General features: G+C 39.0%; 2 protein-coding genes across 6 annotated transcripts in view; both read left to right on the forward strand.

Annotated features, from left to right (window-relative positions):
- Positions 1-27: 27 nt before the first annotated feature.
- drg2 (developmentally regulated GTP binding protein 2) lies at positions 28-5961 on the forward strand. 2 transcript variants are annotated; one of them, XM_042086297.1, is made up of 14 exons: positions 28-129; positions 399-498; positions 632-792; positions 902-991; positions 1099-1159; positions 1282-1372; positions 2070-2142; positions 2931-3021; positions 3204-3301; positions 3495-3571; positions 4823-4911; positions 5315-5373; positions 5490-5543; positions 5629-5961. In XM_042086297.1, exons 2-14 carry the CDS (start codon positions 435-437, stop codon positions 5713-5715), a joined length of 1095 nt encoding a protein of 364 aa, XP_041942231.1. In that variant the 5' UTR covers positions 28-129; positions 399-434; the 3' UTR covers positions 5716-5961. The 2 variants fall into 2 exon arrangements, with proteins under 2 accessions (XP_041942231.1, XP_041942230.1); XM_042086296.1 differs by having other exon boundaries at positions 125-143.
- A 1275-nt stretch (positions 5962-7236) lies between these two features.
- The window catches only part of myo15aa (myosin XVAa), a 73504-nt gene continuing 61597 nt past the window's right edge, over positions 7237-19143 (forward strand). For all 4 annotated transcript variants that reach the window (XM_042087779.1, XM_042087781.1, XM_042087780.1 and 1 more), the window contains exon 1: positions 7237-7586. The gene's annotated coding sequence lies outside the window, so the exon portion shown is untranslated. The remainder of the gene's footprint in view (positions 7587-19143) is intronic.

Below are 19143 nucleotides of genomic sequence, written 5' to 3' on the forward strand. Positions count from 1 at the left end.
CTTCCTACTAGGAACCATTTCCAAAGTGAAATGTCACTTCTTTCTAGTCGGAAACCTTTGTAACCGGACCATGCACTTCCGGTTATTGACGTCATTTTCTCGGCATGCTGCAGACTTCGAGCAGAAAGTGTAAATAATACAATGTTCGGAATTTGTTATCATTTAGCTGAATGATTCAATGTACAATATAAGCTTAATAATTGGAATTGATTATCATAACCCCTCTTTTCTGCCTAATTAACGAATGTTATATTGGAAAAGTAGTTAACTTACGTTAGCGAAGTTAACGTTAGCTGCTGTACCTCTGCCACATCTCAACTTGCTATGTCAACGTTAGCTGTGTATAAAACAGTTCTGGAACGTTTTTCTTGCATCTAATCAGAATGTTTATCTTTTAGGAATCCAAGAAAATAGATCTTTAGAATCCAGAAATCATGGGGATACTCGAGAAAATAGCGGAAATCGAGAGAGAAATCTCTCGGACTCAAAAAAATAAAGGTAAGTACAACTAAAATATGAGTTTTACTAGGAACTAAAACATGGTGTTGTGCAACCCGACTAGGGGTTTCAAACAGAATATGCTCTAGACTGTAGCATGTCTTTTCACCGGATGAAATATTATTTTCCGCAGCTACCGAGTACCATCTAGGATTATTGAAGGCCAAGTTGGCCAAATACAGAGCTCAGCTTTTGGAACCTTCAAAATCTGCTGGAGCCAAAGGCGAAGGCTTTGATGTAATGAAATCTGGCGATGCCAGGGTAGCGCTGATTGGGTTTCCATCCGTGGGTAAGGTAAGTGAACCTGTCATTGTGACCACGTGAAATATCATTAAGGTGATCAGTGTGGTCATTATGAATGTATTGGACGTGTTTACATCACTCAATGTACATTTTTTTGCAGTCCACTTTCCTTAGCTTAATGACATCAACTGAAAGTGAAGCTGCATCATATGAGTTCACCACATTAACGTGCATCCCGGGTGTCATTACGGTAGGACTTGTGGAGTTTTCATTTGCACTTGCTACTTCCAGAAAGTATTTTAAGCGATTGCCGGCATTTGTGAAAAGGGGCTCATCCTATTTCTTTTGTCTCATCAGTACAAAGGTGCCAACATACAACTCTTGGATTTGCCTGGAATCATTGAGGGTGCTGCTCAGGGTATGTAGATTCAACATTACACACACACACACACACACACACACACACTTATTCTTGATATTCACTCTTCTCTCACTGTCATTGGAGTCTGTTGGCATAAGTTTGCTGTCTTGTTCTGATAGGTAAGGGTAGAGGTCGGCAAGTCATCGCAGTGGCTCGAACAGCTGATGTTGTAATCATGATGCTGGATGCAACAAAAGGGGATGTCCAGAGGTGGGTAACGACTACAAGTTTTTCTTCATTATGTTAACGCACAGACAGTGCTCACTCACAGAGAAACAACAGAGGTTATCAAATGATAACATACACAGAGTGCTTCACCCATTCCCTCTAAAATGGATAGTTGCGCTCTTTGATTATCAGTGGCTCAATCGTGTTCAAATTGCGTTCCATTGCAAAACACTGCCAGTCACTGACCCCATCACATTCAATATTACTGTGCCACAAATTGGCGACCCTGGGTAGCCCCACAAAGCCATAGGTTCCAGTGTTGTTAGAGCACCTTAGGGGGCTTTTAGGCACTCTGCATTGTTGTTCTAAAATCACTGGAACCTATGGTGTCTTGGGGCTTATTGCTCAATGGTGCCAGGAGTCTAACTCTCCTGCAGGTCCACTAATAGGAGGCATAATCACAATCACAAATGTCTGCATCACTCCACCAACTTATGATAATGTAGAGAAGGAAGAGAATTAGTCACTGGTAATAGCCATGAGCTGCAACCTCATGACCAAAGGGCCAGGCTTTGAGATAATGCAGTTACAGGTTACATCCAACTATGGTTATGGTACCTTCCACCACAGTAACAGATGTTTTGTAAAGTCAGGTATTGAAGGCCTCAAACTGTATTTGACTGAGCCTTTTCTAGAGACTTGTATTCTTATCCTTGATCTTGTCTTATTACCATTCTAGGGTACTGCTGGAAAAGGAGTTGGAGTCTGTTGGCATAAGACTAAACACTTCAAAACCAAATATTTACTTCAAGGTACGTTATTCTGTTAAAGGAGAATTCCGGTGTGATTTTGACCTAAAGTGTGTTGAAACATGATACCGAGTGTGAACGTATGCCTCCTAGCTCGACTTTCGGCTTTTCGACGTAATTTTGTGGAAAAGCATGGATTCCAGTTTCTTCCAGTAGCAGCAACTGGAATCCATGCATTTCCACAGAATTATTTTTGGAATCTGATCCCTTATCATACCTGTTCATTTATACTCGTCGCTCGACTTATCGTGACTAAATTTAAGATGGCTGCAAACGCTAAACTCTGTGAAGATACTGTCTGTATAAATTGTCTTGTAAGTAAACTACCAGTGCTTTTTCAAAGTTCTCAATGTCTCGTTTTAAATGTCAAGGCCCTCGGAAGTCTACCAATGAAGTATGGAGCTACTTTGAGCCTCGTAAATGGTGTAAAACAGTGATTTATTTGCATGGCTAGGCCGATGCCCGAGGCACCCCTATCGAAAAACTGTTTGTAGCATCGGCTAACTAGCGCCAGATTTCTGAGTGCAGGGGACAAGCCGAGATGAGCTATGAGACATACGTTCACACTCGGTATCATGTTTCAACACACTTTAGGTCAATATCACACCGGAATTCTCCTTTAATGCATGACATTAATTCACAAATAGTAAGTACATTTCCCTTCAAAAAACATATTGATATTGGAATGTCATAATATTCTAATCTATCTTATTACTGCCACCCCTCTCTCCACCCCCCCCACACACACACACACACTCACACTCTATTTGCATATCTTATTCCTCTTTCAGCCCAAGAAAGGTGGTGGACTGTCCTTCAACTCAACATTGCCTCTCACGCAGTGCTCTGAGAAGCTGGTGCAACTTATTTTGCATGAATACAGTATCCTTTACTCATGTCCTGACGGCTCACTCAGCAGAGTGCATTGGAGAAGAACAGAAACATCTTATTGTTCTTCTTAAGTTTTCTTATTCTTATTTCTTACTTATACTTATGTACTCATAGCCTTATACTGCAAAACATTAGAGGCTGACAATAGTTATTGAACTTAACCATATCTGTAGAAATCTTCAACGCAGAGGTTTTGTTCAGAGAGGATTGCACACCAGATGAGTTTATCGATGTCATTGTGGGAAACAGAGTTTATATGCCTTGCTTGTATGTGAGTATTAACCTGGCCTCTGACTTCAAACCCGGTGTCATCAGATGTAATTGCCATGGGATGTAATCAAAGTGTGATTGGCTAATATTAATTCATGATGGTGATCTGGGTCTGAGAAATCCATTGCCATTGCCTATCTATTGTCAGTCTGCTACAGGTGAAATTGTGACTAGATTTTCTTCATTGCTTACAGGTGTACAACAAAGTGGACCAGATCTCAATCGAGGAGGTGGACCGATTGGCTCGCAGACCAAATAGTGTGGTAATCAGGTAATTCCTCAAAGCAAACTGTTGTGGTATACCAAACAAGACGCCTGTCATGATGCCTGTCACAAAGTCCAAACATTGTAAAAGCCCCCCTATACACCTGGGGCCGTATTCACAAAGAATTTTAAGGCTAAAAGTAGCTCCTAACTGGTGAATTTAGGAGCAACTCCTAAAAATAATGGGCGTGTCACTCCTAACTTTAGGACTCCTAATTTTTCTCACTAAAAGTAATTCACAAAGCATTTTAGACCTAAAAGTAGCAAGTAGCATAGGCATATAGTGACAGATTAATTTAATAATGTTGCAAAGATACTGCATCAATCCGTATGTTTCATTAGGCTACTAGGCTATTTGTTTTGCCTTACTCTTTATTCATTTAGGCTAGGCCTTTTTATTCAGTTATTCATCATCTTCCGTCCTTTGCACTACTTGTGTAGCACAAGCATTCTCAGATCTGTCACTTGTCACTCATCATCGTAAGGGAGGTGTTTGGAATCATTCCCGCGTTACAATCATCAGCCAATCAAGGTGGCCACTTCAGTCAAGCTCGTGCATGAGTAATGACGTCATCCATAGCAACGAAGACTCACTCTTAGTTTAGGAGTTGTCATGTAAGGGATAATGTATAGAACGCCGGTCATTATTGGGAAAATAAGTCCCGACAGGGCGAACCGGACCCCGACGCGCAGCGGAGGGGTCTTGTTCCGCCCTGAAGGGACTTATTTTCCCAATAATGACCGTCTGCTTTCACTTTTGAATGAAGTTCCAGTCCTTGCGCAGTAATGAAAGACGTAATTTAGAAGCACAAAACCCATTTTCCTTGACGGCGGGCTGTTATACTTAGCAACGGTCTGTTATTGAGAATTAGCAGACCGCCGAACATTGGGAAGGCCCATTCAAGTGAATGGAGCATTCTGCAGCATTATGAAGAGCCGTGTAATAATTTTACTTACTAAGAGTAGGTCTGAAAGGCTTTGTGAATAACTTTTACGAGAAAACTTCTAGCTAAAATTTTTATTGCGATTTAGGAGTACTCCTAGTGGTAAGATGAAAGGCTTTGTGAATACGGCCCCTGGTTTGATACACCTGGAAGATGCATGTTCTATATTAGTTTCTGCCATCTTGCCATCTATTCAGTTATGAAACAGCAGGCTGACTCCCAGTATTGCAAGACCCATCAGGTTTTGATTGTTTCATTTTTTTTTTATAGTTTATTTGTTTATTTGTGTGTCTCTTTTTGTTTGTCTTTACTAGCTGTGGTATGAAACTGAATCTCGACTACCTCCTGGAACAGCTGTGGGATTACCTGGCTCTTATCTGCTTGTACACCAAGAAGAGGGGAGGTATACTGCCTTGTATACATTTATCCAGCCTAGTATTGCACTATATGGATACAAGTAGTGGGGCACTTGACCGTTGACTTTTATGACCTCCCATTCTAAATCTGTAGAGATGATCGCTATAACAGCTTCTGTTTGAGAGGAGGTATACTGCCTTGTAAATGCTTACAGAATGCCCTTAAACATGTGCTGTTGGCTGAGTCATTGTGTTGCAAATCGAACATTGTAGATTTAATGAAGCTTATGCTAAAAAGAAAAACTGTTTATGCCAATTAGAAAATGGCAGCAGGCACAATAGGCTCCATATTTCCAGAGTTTTGTATGGTCCAAAGCAATATTGTGGCCTGTAAATTGCCACTTGTTACCCTATAAAACATGTAGCATTTCATTTCCTGTCTTATTTCAGAACGGCCCGATTTCGGAGATCCCATCATCATGAGAAGAGGGGCGTCAGTAGAACATGTGGTACGTTTGTTCTACTCTAAAAGAAAACAGTAAAAAAAAAGAATGTTGTTGGAGTTTTGGACGATAAAGGCAAGTTGTTGGATGGTTTATTCTTTTAATCATTATTTGTCTTGCAGTGTCACCGAATTCACAGAACATTAGCCAGCCAGTTCAAGTATGCCCTGGTGTGGGTACGTTATTTTCTCTGTCATCTTAGTAGGTTATGGCTGTTTTTATTTTTTAATGAGGCCTTTAAAAAATGTTGTGTACTTTCAGGGAACGAGCACAAAGTACAGTCCACAAAGGGTGGGTCTGACACACATCATGGAGCACGAGGATGTCATCCAGATTGTGAAGAAATAAGCATTTCCTTCTCAACTCCCCACAAGAAACTCCTGTTGTCGAGGACTCTAAAGGAAATACTCTTGAGCTGTGTAATAGGCTCTGTCGACAGTTTCAGGTTTTGTGATTAAGATCTAAGAGGTCAGATACTGGACATATCTGAGCAGGTGAGGAAAGCAAAAGAAATATGAGCATTGACACATGCAATGTGTTGACAAAAGGACTGTAAAAATAAATTTCACCTAATTTGGTTCTCTGATTGTAAAAGTGAATTTTTCTCTACTGTACCCGTTTCTACCATGTTGATATGACTCTTAAGACATGATTCATTATCTACAAATACTGATAATAAGTAAGCCAAGGTGGTAAATTATGGCACCTCAAAAGCATTCAGATCCACATATAATATGCTGCTTCGCTTTTCTGGTTCACAGGAAAGTGTAGTGAAGAATTGCTCTGATGCATCTGTCATGTGCATCATAGTGCAATACACATACAGTTAAAATGTTCTATTTTTGCCAAGCACAAGGAAGACCATTGCTGCGTTCTATGTAGATAGGATGTCAGACCTGCACACACAGAAGGTCAGTTCCTTGAGATGCTCTACACAATAAATTGACACACAATACACACAAATTATATTATGCAGTACCCATTGTATTTTAAAACCATGCAAGGAGCACCGGGCTGATTTTGTCAAGTGTCAATAAACAAGAAAAAGAGTGTCTGATGTATTTGAAAAATGACTTTCTGGTAAAGCAAATCAGATCCCATGTTCTTGTGTCTTTGATCAGTTCGGTTACCTCTTTTCGATTGTGTGTGTTCAGAGGATGAGGTTCGTCACAGAAGCTCTGTGATCACTGTGTTACTCGCATTTGGCTTGAGACCATTTGAGCGGCTTGCTAAAGTAGGTCTCTAATCTTGCCTGAAGGCTTGCCTGGAATGCCATGAGTGTGCCAGGACTCCATTGAATTTTCATAATCCATCCATTTACATTACAAACTAACAAACCAACTGTGTTTGAGTCTGAATACCCTGAGGGCCTTTCAAGTATTGGGTTATTTGCCGATGTTGCTGCATCATTTCAAACTATCTGTGTATGAACTGGTCAATAAAACGGGAAGACTGTAACGACATTTGGATTGTATTGCATGGGATGGCATTCAAGCTGTTACCCCTACCTCTCTGCTGTTACAGTATAATGCATTCTGTTCTTGTTCCATTCTTATCCCATTCTATTTCAAAAGATAAAATAAGCTAAGACATTTAATCCCACACTGGAGAAATGTACTTCTTGACAAAGATTCATTGCATCACGCATGTGGGTCCTGAACAATAAGAATACTGGTCATCTATATTAAAATACCTTTGATGAACCCCACTTGAGGCTTAGAATGCAATCTAATAAACTCCACTCTCTATTTAATCACCTCAAATTAATCATAAACTAGCAGTCTAGCCTAGCCCACTCCAGTCTCTGGTAGGCTGTTACATCACACTCCTCAGGTTAAGCTCCCAACACTTTTAAAGAGCGTGTCCTCTTTAATGCTCACACCATGCCAATGCCATCCTCTAACGGTACTCATTTGAAACCTGGAGCTGCCGCTTCTATTCAGGAAGAGAAAACAAGCATAATAGGCCTCATTAAAAATTTATTCGAAGCCACTCGGGCTTTACAACCCGCTGGGCAAGTGTGGAGCTTGGGAGTTGCAAGCCTCCGGGAAACGGTTACATTGTTGGCCTTTCTCTGCATGGACTCGTTGGTAGTTCTGAGGTGTGCGTGTGCTTTTTTTGCCGGCTAGGCACAATGGAGAGGCATTGCTTTGGAATTACCTGATGGGACGCTCGTGATGTTATGACGAAAGTGAACTGAAGGGAAAGGGGTTACTAAGGTAAGATCAGTTAAAGCCCACAACACTGTCCTCTATTGTAGGCCGAGGCATGATACTTGATGCTAGGCCCAGATGGCTCATGCCCCGTGTGTGTTGGGGAGAGAGTAGCCTAGGCCTTGTGTGCACTGTGGACCGTTAAAGAGATGCACTGGAAAGCACATAGTCTATTTGCTGTCATAGTTTTGTTTTATTACCGAGGTGAAGTTAGTTTGATATTCGATATTCGGACATTCGACAGATATTCAATTTTGTTTTAATGCAGCCGGTTTCACCCCGTGTTTGCAGACAATGTACAAACAGATGACCTGTCTACTTGCTCCCAGCCGACCTACTTAGGGACCGTCTATAAAGTACCTTCTGAATTACCTTCATAGTCTTTTTTGTCAATAGCTTTGACATCATGTGACCTAGTGACTCCAAACCAGAGGTGGAAAAAGTACAAAAATATTGTACTCAAGTAAAAGTACCAATACCTTGATGAAATATTATTCAAGTACAAGTTAAAATACCGATCTGAAAATGTACTCAAGTAAAAGTAAAAAGTAGTTCATTTAAAATGTACTTTAAGTAAAAGTTACTTAGTATCAGAACAACTAGTTTTACCAGAGACTTTCTAATGAGGAGATACAGCACTCAAAAAATCCTCCATAGTAGGCCTAATGCATGGGGTTAGTTTGTAACGCCAATATGGCAGTTGTCTACACATATCACAACCCTTCCATGGCAAAACGCTGACATGTGAATACATTGAGCCAATCATGTGGTGTGTTGTAAAATACATTGAACCAATCAAGTGGTGTGCTGTGAAGACATCGTGCCAATCATCTGTTGTGATCTCGCTGCTGGAGCAAGATTGGTGTCGTGAAGGCTTACGCACACGCATTTCTGCCGAAGTAGATGCACGATAAGTGCCCAAAAAGTGTTGCAATATGGCCGCCGAGTGGGAGGTACTTGCCTGATAAGGACGTTGAGAAATGGAGATCTATGTGAAAAATCACCGGAGGGCTCCTTTAAGTTTGAGCAGTAGTTGATTTTCAAAGTTAGTTGCACTCATCCTTGAGTCGCTTTGCAGTGAACAGTAATCCAGCACAACAGGCTTGTGCAAAATTCCAGAATTGAATTGAAACTGGCTCTTAAATTCCAATTCAATTCTTGAATTTCTCTTTCATTTCAATTGAGGTAGCAAACAGGAAGCAGAATTGCAATTCGAATTGTGCACAACCCTGCAGCACAACTGAAAAGCCCCTCACAGGCAGCTGAGGCAGGCAGGCCAATGTTGAGTTGCAGAGAGTTTTTTTTATATTTGGAAATGAGCAGAAGGTTCAGCAGATTAAAGGGTGTCTAACTGGTGGGGGAAAGTGGGAAGTATAGGGCAGAGGTGGGACCAAGTCACTGTTTGGCAAGTCACAAGTAAGTCCCAAGTCTTAGCAGTCAAGTCCAAGTCAAGTCCCAAGTAAATACAGAGAAGGGCAAGTCGAGTCCAAGTCCAAGTCACATCAAAGCCAAGTCGAGTCCAAGTCCAAGTCCCAATCTTTTTCAAGTCCTGAACAAGTCATCAGGTACTCTTCACTTAATAATGCCATTATTAGACTATCGATCATAATTTTAGCACTTCCATCTAATCCACAGTATTTTTTGTTTATAAATACAGATTAAAATATGTTCAATGTTTCTGTCTTGTAATCTTTTACGACATATGCATGCGCATACCTGTGTAATCTGTAAACGGATAGCTACATAACACTCAGCACAGCTGCAAATATATATATTGTTTTTCCAAATTGCGGAGCCCACTGTAAGGATGAGTAATAATTTGACTGATGGCAGTTCACTGCGCTAGGCCACAGATTTGCCTGCAAACAATTTATTAGGCTGTCTGGCAGTGGCGACTCATAAGGGAAGCCAAGGTCAACACTTTTATATTATTTAAAAGATAATAATGACAGTAATTTTGTTTTAAAGTATTCATTTCTTAAGAAATACTACACATTTGATGCTGTTTATCTCATTTGTAAATGGTGCACTGTCACTTTAAGCCCATTGTGTCACACGTTCTCATAATGATCCTTTTTTTACCAGCTCCGTTCAAATATAGCCTATGGCTAGTCCACAAACTCAAACATTGTTTGTGCCACATGTATAGCACAATATTAACAACGATAAGCATGATATTAAGTTGGCACAAACAGCTTTCATTCCCTTGGAAAGAGAAGCATGTATGACATGATGCTTGCTTGACATTTTCTGTTTGCAATTAAAAGTGAATTATGAGCCTGGTAGCCAGTAGCCACCTAGCTACAGTAGCTGAGTGAAATGTATTTCAATCGGCATATCATGTGCTTCATGTAAATAAATTATTGAATACTTCAAGACTATTAAGACCAGTTCCATTACACAAGGCAAAGACAACTCTTCATAATATTCTTGTCCACTTTCCAAATCACAGTGAGTGCAGCTATGTCATAGTGACCTGGATCTCATAGTTTATAACAGTACAGTAGGCTAGTGAGAACCGGATAATTCACAATCTCCTCTAATCTCGTATTTGTTGCCTTCACGATTTCCTTTTATATGTTTCTTATATTTAAAAGAAGATATCAATCATCATCAACAATGACAAGCCAGCTGGAACCTACTCATTTTCTCTCCCTCTCCTGCGTGCTTGGATGCGTTCTCAATTAAATGCAGTAGGCTAGCATAAGTTCAAGTTGGATCTTAATGGAGAGGACTCGAAAAGTATCAACTTTATGTAACATGCTGTTGGTGCTTTTTGACATTAAACGTTCTCTAACAAGAGTGCAAATCAGTTTGCAGTAAAGCTACTAGTGATTGGCTAAATGTTGGTCCTTCCTCTGTCTCTTGGTGCCCTACACACAGTGCGTAACGCGTGTGGGGGTAGCGGCAGTACTGTACTGTGCTCTGGCCGCTTGTCTCCGCTATTTTTTTTTCTTTTTTTTTTCGTCTGTGGGGTGACTGGTCCACGATCAGGAAATTTAGTTTTTGATTCGAGACATGTCAAGTCATCACAAGTCAAAGAGGCAAAGTCCGAGTCAAGTCTCAAGTGAATAGTATTCAAGTCCAAGTCGAGTCGCAAGTCATGCCGAATTTTATCAAGTCAAGTCTGAAGTCATTAAAATCATGACTCGAGTCTGACTCGAGTCCAAGTCATGTGACTCGAGTCCACATGTCTGGTATAGGGCCCCAATGGAGGAGAGGGCCCTTGAAAAGTGGAATACAGGGGGCACAACATTTTCACCAGGCATTAGTAATAACTCAGGTAATCCACACATAAAAAATCCAAACAACTCCATAAGTAGAGTCATGTGTAATGAAGTGGAATAACACAGGGAAAAAGTATTGAACACGCTAAGAAAAAGCACTAAGGCAAGGAAAGGGAAGGAACAAGCTGGAATCTGTAAGTAGTTAGAGAGTAGTTATCCTTTCTATCTGTGCAAATTAATATAAGCTTGGTTAGCCTACTCGAAAATTTCGAATATAGGGCCTACTCACTGGAAGTTTAGGCTAATTACTGAAAAACAAATTTGAAAAACAAAAAAGCGTTCAATACTTATTTCCACCATATATTTATTTTACCTGAATATTTTAACTTAAAATTGAAATGTCAAAATGAATGTCAGACGAAATGTAAAGTTTGACTGACTGGATTTTGTATACAAAACATAGTGAAAACTATCTAGTTTGTTAACTACCACAGTCACGAGTTGGGTCGCGATAGTCTGTCATTTTTAAAAAGTGGGTCCCCAGAAAAAAAGTTTGAGAAACACTGGTCTAAGGTCACTCTCACTCTCCCTTGCTAAAGAGCTAAATGGTTTAGTCCACCTGCACGATTCATAAGGTAGGTTATCTTTTGTTTATTTAGTTGAGCATCGCTAGTGGACCGCTAATTGTTGTGCTGCTGGTGCAATGTCTTTCTCCAAGAAAGCCAAGTAAGGTTACTAAAAACAAAGGCCAAAACAGGAAAAAGAGAGACATCAACATGAGGGGAAACAACTGCTAATAAACTTCTTTCCAAAGAAAGGTGAGCACAAACGTCAAAACACGAAATCCCATGGTGTTTGCTTGAATATCTCCGCAATCATTGGTGCTAAAACGAACTGAGACAACCCATTGGAATAGCGGAAAATACACTTTCATAGGTTAGGCTAATCTGATGCATCTCGTGATCCAGCTCCATCTCCATCACTTTCAGAAAGACAGCATTGCGCCAGCTTGATTCATGTTCTGTTGTAGGCTACATGCTGATCATTATCACTAGGCTATGGTTTAGGGCACGATTTTTTTTTTCTGTTTTCGTTAGTCTTAACTTTTTTTTTTACTCAAGTAACGGATGGGATTTTTGATGTAGCGAAGTACAATACTTCACTCAAAATGTAATCAAGTAAAATTTAAAATACCGATTTTATAAACTACTTAAAAAATACAAAATACACAGAAAAACTACTCAATACAGTAACGTGAGTAAATGTATTTCGTTACTTTCCACCTCTGCTCCAAACCAATGCAGAATAGTTATCCTATATGGGACTCATACACCTCTTTTTATAGCGACTGTATGCATGCTGTATTTCATATGAATATTTTAAAGAAAATACATTATTTCATATAAGAAACAGACTCCTTTTTTTTTAAATACCTCCCAACTCATGTGACCTAGGGACTCCAAACCAATGCAGAATAGTTATCCTATATGGGACTCATCAGACACACCTTTTTTTATAGTGACTGTATGCACGCTGTATTTTATATGATTTTTTTTTTTAAAGAAAATACATTATTTCATAGAAAGAAACAGACTCCTTTTTTCAATACCTCCCAAGCCATGTGACCTAGTGACTCCAAACCAATGCAGAATAGTTACCCTATATGGGACTCATCAGACACACCTCTTTTTATAGTCACTGTATGCACACTGTATTTTATATGAATATTTAAAAAAAAAACATTATTTGCCATCAGGAATGGTCTCCTTTTTCCAATACCTCGCAAGCCATGTAACCTAGTGACTCCAAACCAATGCAGAATAGTTATCCTATATGAGACTAATAAGACACACCTCTTCTTAAAGTCACTGTGTGCACACTGTATTTTATATGAATATTTTAAAGAAAACACATTATTTCCTATAAGAAACGGTCTCCTTTTTTCAATACCTCCCAAGCCATGTGACCTAGTGACTCCAAACCAATGCAGAATAGTTATCCTATATGGGACTCAGACACACCTGCTTTTATAGTCACTCCATGCACACTGTATTTTCTATGAATGTTTTAAAGAAAATACATTATTTTCCATAAGGAATGGTCTTTTTTTTCAATACCTCCCAAGCCATGTGACCTAGTGACTCCAAACTAATGCAGAATAGTTATCCTATATGGGACCCATCAGACACACCTCTTTCTATAACCATTGAATGCACACTCTATTTTATATTAATATTTTAAAGACATCGTTTCCTATGGAAACTGTTTTTTTCTCAATACCTTCCATATAATAGTAGATGCCAAATCATTTTTCATATTGAGGTGTGTTGAGGTGTCTGATATTTATTGATCTGTGTTGTCTAGGACCCCGCATATGGCAGCTATTGAGCAAAAAGCTGTTTTCCATGGGAAATAAATGTGATTCTTAAAAAAAAATATATATATAATAGTTCATGCAAAATATTATTTCACATTGACGTGTGTCTGATTAGTATCACATAGCAGAACATTGGTATTGGTATTGAGCACAAAGCAGCTTCCATAGGAAACAAATTGGTTTTCTTTAAGAAATTAATATAAAATAGTATGTGCAAAAATCATAGTAATTTGAGGTGTGTCTGATTAGTCCCATATTGGATAACTATTCTGCATTGGTTTGGAATAATAGGATAATTATTCTATATTGGTTTGGAGTCTCTAGGTCACACGGCTTATTGAAAAAATGAGACCATTCATGATGGCAAATAATGTATTTTCTTTAAAATATTCATATAAAATACAGTGTGCATACAGTGACTATAAGAAGAGGTGTGTCTTATTAGTCCCACATAGGATAACTATTCTGCATTGGTTTGGAGTCCCTAGGTCACATGGCTTGGGAGGTATTGAAAAAAAGGAGACAGTTTCTTTGAGATCAACATACGCTGCGCGGCGGTCATAATAATGTATTTTCCTTAAAGAATTTAAGAATTATATGAAGGTAATTCAGAAGGTACTTTATAGACGGTCCCTAAGTAGGTCGGCTGGGAGCAAGTAGACAGGTCATCTGTTTGTACATTGTCTGCAAACACGGGGTGAAACCGGCCACATTAAAAAAAAATAATAATATCTGTCCAATATCCGAATATCAAATATCAAACTAACTTCACCTCGGTTGTTTTATTTAGGCAACAAAGAGGAGCTCATCAACTATTGTGTATCTGATGGATTGACATGGAAGATTATTATGTGTATGAAAGGACATATGAAAGAAAAAAAGAATATGACTATTCCATATCTTCTTAAATTTGTAATACCAGTTGTCTGCCTCGGAAATTGTAGCCTACCCAATAATTGTCATTATGATAAGTCCTAGCTAAAATCTATGCAGTGTTGTGTCAGGCTGTTTAGAACTTATTACTTATGCTGAGGTTGATATCCTTTGCACACCTTTCAGAGGTTAACGCAAGATACAACTCATGATATGGGAGCGACCTTACCTGGTTGATGCTCTGTGAAGGAGTTTGTTAGGTTTCTTTCTGTGTGTGTGGCATGAAGAAAAGGTCAACACAGCCTATATTTATATGAACATGCAACATGGGTGTGTTATCTTGATGATGGTAAGCTTGCTTCTTATGGTCCTGATGAACTTTTAACATTTTTTTTATTGACTTTGGCGGCCTAATGTTGTATACAAATGGAAAGAAACAGACCATTTTTGTTATTTATCTGAAAGCAAAACAGGTGTGTGGTATCCACCTCAATTATTATTTTTTTTTAAATGAACACATCAGTACTACAGTAATAAAACATCAATAGTATAAATGTGTGATGATACATTTTTCAATTTCTGCAGAGGTTTGTGGCGCTTTCTACAATGGATATTTTTGTAATATGTTTGGCTTTGTAAATAAATGATTCATGATGGAAGCGCACATATGGCGTGTGGTTTTGCTGCCACCTGCTGCATCTGCCTTTGGATACATTCTGTCTGTAGTTTTGCAACCTGTTCTGTGGTCTTCCACTGGGAGAGACATGAGTCAGAAGGCCCCAGGTGTGTTTTAAGTAATCTTGGACACATTCACTCATTTCTTTTTTTCCATCCATCCATCCATTCATTCATAAAGCATAAACTGCTGCATGTGGATTTTATGGCATCTTAATAGTTTTTGTGTCTTGCTGGCATCTGGAACTCTGCTAACTGAAACTAACTCCAAAATGCTTCTGTGTTTTTCTTTGTGATTGTTGTGTACATGTACGCTTATATCAAAAGAGGACAAGAGATGATCCGCACACCAGATAGCTCCCAGTCATAATCTTTTTTATTGTACTTTTATTGATACTCTCCTACTGGATCCTACTGGAGCCTCCCTTTAATGTCCACTCAATACCACTCAAGCCATCTGCTGCTGGGCCCCTTTGTGTGGATGCAAAACTAGGCACTTGGGCCTTTGTGTTTTTTCCCCTCTTTCTTTCAGGGCCTCTGTCGTGGGCCTTTGAGAAAAACAAATCATGGTTAGTCAGACCTGCGTGACCATGGCTGTGTTGTCTGCCATTCAGACGGCTATTAAGCAACAATAAGAGCTGCCTCCTGTGTGATTCTGTTGATTATTACTTACCTGAGAGCAAAGGCCTGTGGGCTAGTGGGGATCACGTCTCAACTAATGAGCCACAAAGTGTCCTGTTTGTTTAGCAACCTGACTAGACTGTGTGCTACTGTCAGTGATGATGCTCCCAGAGAAGAGAAGAGACCCAAGTGTGTTGTCGTGTTTACTCTGAGCTCTTATGTTCACCATCTATCCCTAAATGCCCTAGATGCACATTTCGCTCTGGTTTTGATGGGAAAGAAAAGAAAGTGTGTTTGTCCAGGCCATTGTGTCGTGGTGGCGTTTTCATGTAATGAATGTGAGTGTGTAGGCTGGCCGAGGGAAGGCCCACGTATTGCTGAAGTCATTCATTCAAACAGAGAGGGTGGACTCAAACGTCAAATATATTTTATTGCATGGCACATAAAAGAAGGAGAGTAGGGGGCGAGAGCCTGTCGATTTTACACAGCAGTGAAAGAGTCCATACGGAGCTATATTGGCTAATAGGGTCTTCTTCTTTTGCCGTTCTGTTTGGTTTTGTGAAACATTTGACTGGACTTGATGAGTGAGAACACTAAGGTAAGACAGAGGGAAGATGGGGGAGATTTTACATGTAGATTGTATATGTATATTTCTAGGTTAAGTCTCTGATTGCATTTGTGGCAGACAGTTGTGTCTGAATGGTGAGAAGTGGGCTGACTTGAACTTGACAGACAGATGATATAGATTTGGTGCATTTATGAAGGCAATTATCATACTTCATCTCTAACATGAGTATATGTACAATCGGGTATGTTTCCATATTCTTTATGCATTTTCATTATGTGCTAAACAACAGCTTACAGTTCTTCTCTAAAAAGGATTTCTTGAAATTATGCATCCATTTCTCAAAACTCTAAACACCATAACTACACACTGAACTCTGAGAGTCAAAACTAAACTCCACTCAAAACCATTCATTCATGCTGAAAAACAAATGTTGCCTTCAGACTTGACGCACAAAGCACACACTACAACATAGTCTTACACATTGGTGAGATCAATTTAAAACACTACTGCATGCAATGAGTATGGTCCTTATGTTTTTTTCCCCACACAACAACCTCTTCACATGATGCACATAATAAACAACACAAATAGTAAGAATTAAACAAAAAACAGTAATTCAGTGGAAAAAGTACTACGCTACTGTACAGGTACCAGTGTTGTACCGTAATTTCCCAACTATTAGCCGAGATTTCATAATTTCTTCAGCTGTGAGGTTAATACATGGGGCAGTTAATATGGTATTGATATGTTTTTTTTTAAATTATTTTTGCACAAAACACTGTCCTGCGGTTTATACCCAATTTGGCTAATACAGGAAATTACTGTACTCGAGACTGGTCTTGGCCTCAAGATCACTTTTACGTGTTGTCGGTCTGGTCTTGGAATTGACTTTATTTTGACTCTGCCTTGTCTTGGTCTCTTTACAAAGAGGAGTTGTGGGGTTTTTGTATTTCAAGTTTTTTTTTATTTCAAGTTCAGGCAAGACCGCTCATCACAAAGCTTTAAGATAACGCAGTACTACGATTAGATGTATAACGTCCTTCTTCTGATGCAACTAATAAGATGCATTTAATTAGATTTTTTTTTCTAAATGGCTGTTTCTTGCGCTCCCAACATCCCTTCACCCACACACACTCAGTCAGTCAGCCAGTAATTAGGATCAAGAATGTCAGCAAAATTGCTATGTTTAAATTCACATTTGTTAGTCATAAAGAATTGATTTGCAAACTCACACAAAAGAAAATAAATAAAACAGTAATTACTGTAATGCAGTTGCTATACCAGTGCTTTTCACCAATTCAGAGGAAATGTTAAGGACATACTGTATGTCCTGTGATGCATATTGTTGAAAGTTTACCATGATGATATAGATTTTAGGCCATATAGGCAAGCCCAAATATGTTCCATATTTAGTAAGTCATGTCATCCCATGTAGACTCAAACATTAGTCTGTTTCTGGTCTTTTTCTTCTTGTTCTTCAGTCTTAATACCTTCTAGTCTCAGTTTAAGTGGTCTTGACTACATCACTGAAATGTACTGCTAATATGTGATTTATATGTAAAGAATGTGTAAAACAGTCAAACAATTAGCATAATATATTTTCCCATACACAATAATGGAAAAAACGATCATACCTAACAAAAGGTTAGGATTGGTGTATCTAGAAATGTGTCTGTCTTTTGGTAAATGGTGGTGGTTTTGAATTTAAGCCTGGTAATAATGTTTTAAATAATCGAGAAAACTTTTATTAGTGTGATGAGCTTAGTTGTACAGTACATGTAAAAACGAATGGTACATGAATGTATATATTGAAAACATAATGGTGAGCCTGGCCTGGCCTTACCTGGGTCAGTGACGTTTTAGAATTTCAAAACAGTAAAAAAATTAAAATGAAAAGACAAGTTAAATATGGCGTTTTTTTGCGTAAATCTATATGTATATATTTTTATTTTATAAGTGCCCTTTATAAAAAATAGCAATATATGGCATTTTAATGTGTTTCATTGTATACGGTCCTTGAAAATGTCATACGGTAAAACACAGTTATTTTTAGAAATAAATTAAATTTGATATTCATGACAGGGTCAAATACAACCAAAAATGCAATAGTTGATCTGTAAGTATTCTATAACTAGTTGCCAAATATAAGCACTTTCACCACAAATACTAGATATGTTGTATTTTAACGACTACAGCATGTCATCTTTTAACATTTATTCTATTTTTTTGATAGAAATTAGTCAAAAATGCCTTGAAGTTAACTAGATATATATATCATACTAGCTCTCCTCCATTATTTTCTTTTAAAAAAATGTTTTACCGTATGACATATTTTGTTTTACCATATGACAGTACAATTTCAATGTTTCATTGCATTTTTAAAAGGACACCAGGCAAGCCTGATGCTTTTTCTCTACGAAACTCCCCCTTGCTCGGTCTGAAACTCTTTTCCTTTTCTTTGCGTCTTCCGTCAAGGGTTTTCACTGCTTCTTCGCCGGCTCTGCCATTATACACACGTTTGCAACAATCTCTAGCGTTTTGTTAGCCTGCCTCTCTGTGCTGTAAACTGATCCTGCTTCGGTCGGCGGGGAGGATACACCGGACTTGCAAGTGGGATATTCTTCCTACAGGCAGTAGGGGCGGGCGAGAGAGCCTTCATTCGCCCCGTAATGAGCCATTTAACCATATACCGACTTAGGAAGATGATTAATTAACACGAAAACGTTGCCTGGTGTCCCTTTAATGTAATAAATTGATGTAGGCCAATTCAGAATAGTTTCAAGGAAACACAAGGCATCTCAAGTGAACCTTTTATTAACAGTAGAATATATTTCCCAACACTTGAACATTTATTTTAGTCAACTCAGCTAGGAGACAGCTGTTCTCATCTCTAGTGAGGAACTCCACCACACTCTGTCTTCTTGCTGGTCCCATCAGTGCAGCACTCCACCAATCAGGTCATTATGGTAGAGTGGCCAGATGGAAGCCATTTTTTCCGGGGGTTTCCCAAAAAACACCTGAACGACTCTCAGACCATGAGAAGTAAAATCATCTGGTCTGATGAAACGAAGACTGAACTATTTGGCCACAATTCCCAATGGCGGGTGTGGAAGAAACCACGAACTGAGCTGCACTGGTGTTTGTCCTTTTTAAAGGGACACCAGGCAACGTTTTTGTGTTAATTAATCATCTTCGTAAGTCGGTATATGGTTAAATGACTCA

Source organism: Alosa sapidissima, chromosome 3 (assembly GCF_018492685.1).
Source record: "Alosa sapidissima isolate fAloSap1 chromosome 3, fAloSap1.pri, whole genome shotgun sequence".
Classification (NCBI taxonomy): domain Eukaryota; kingdom Metazoa; phylum Chordata; class Actinopteri; order Clupeiformes; family Clupeidae; genus Alosa; species Alosa sapidissima.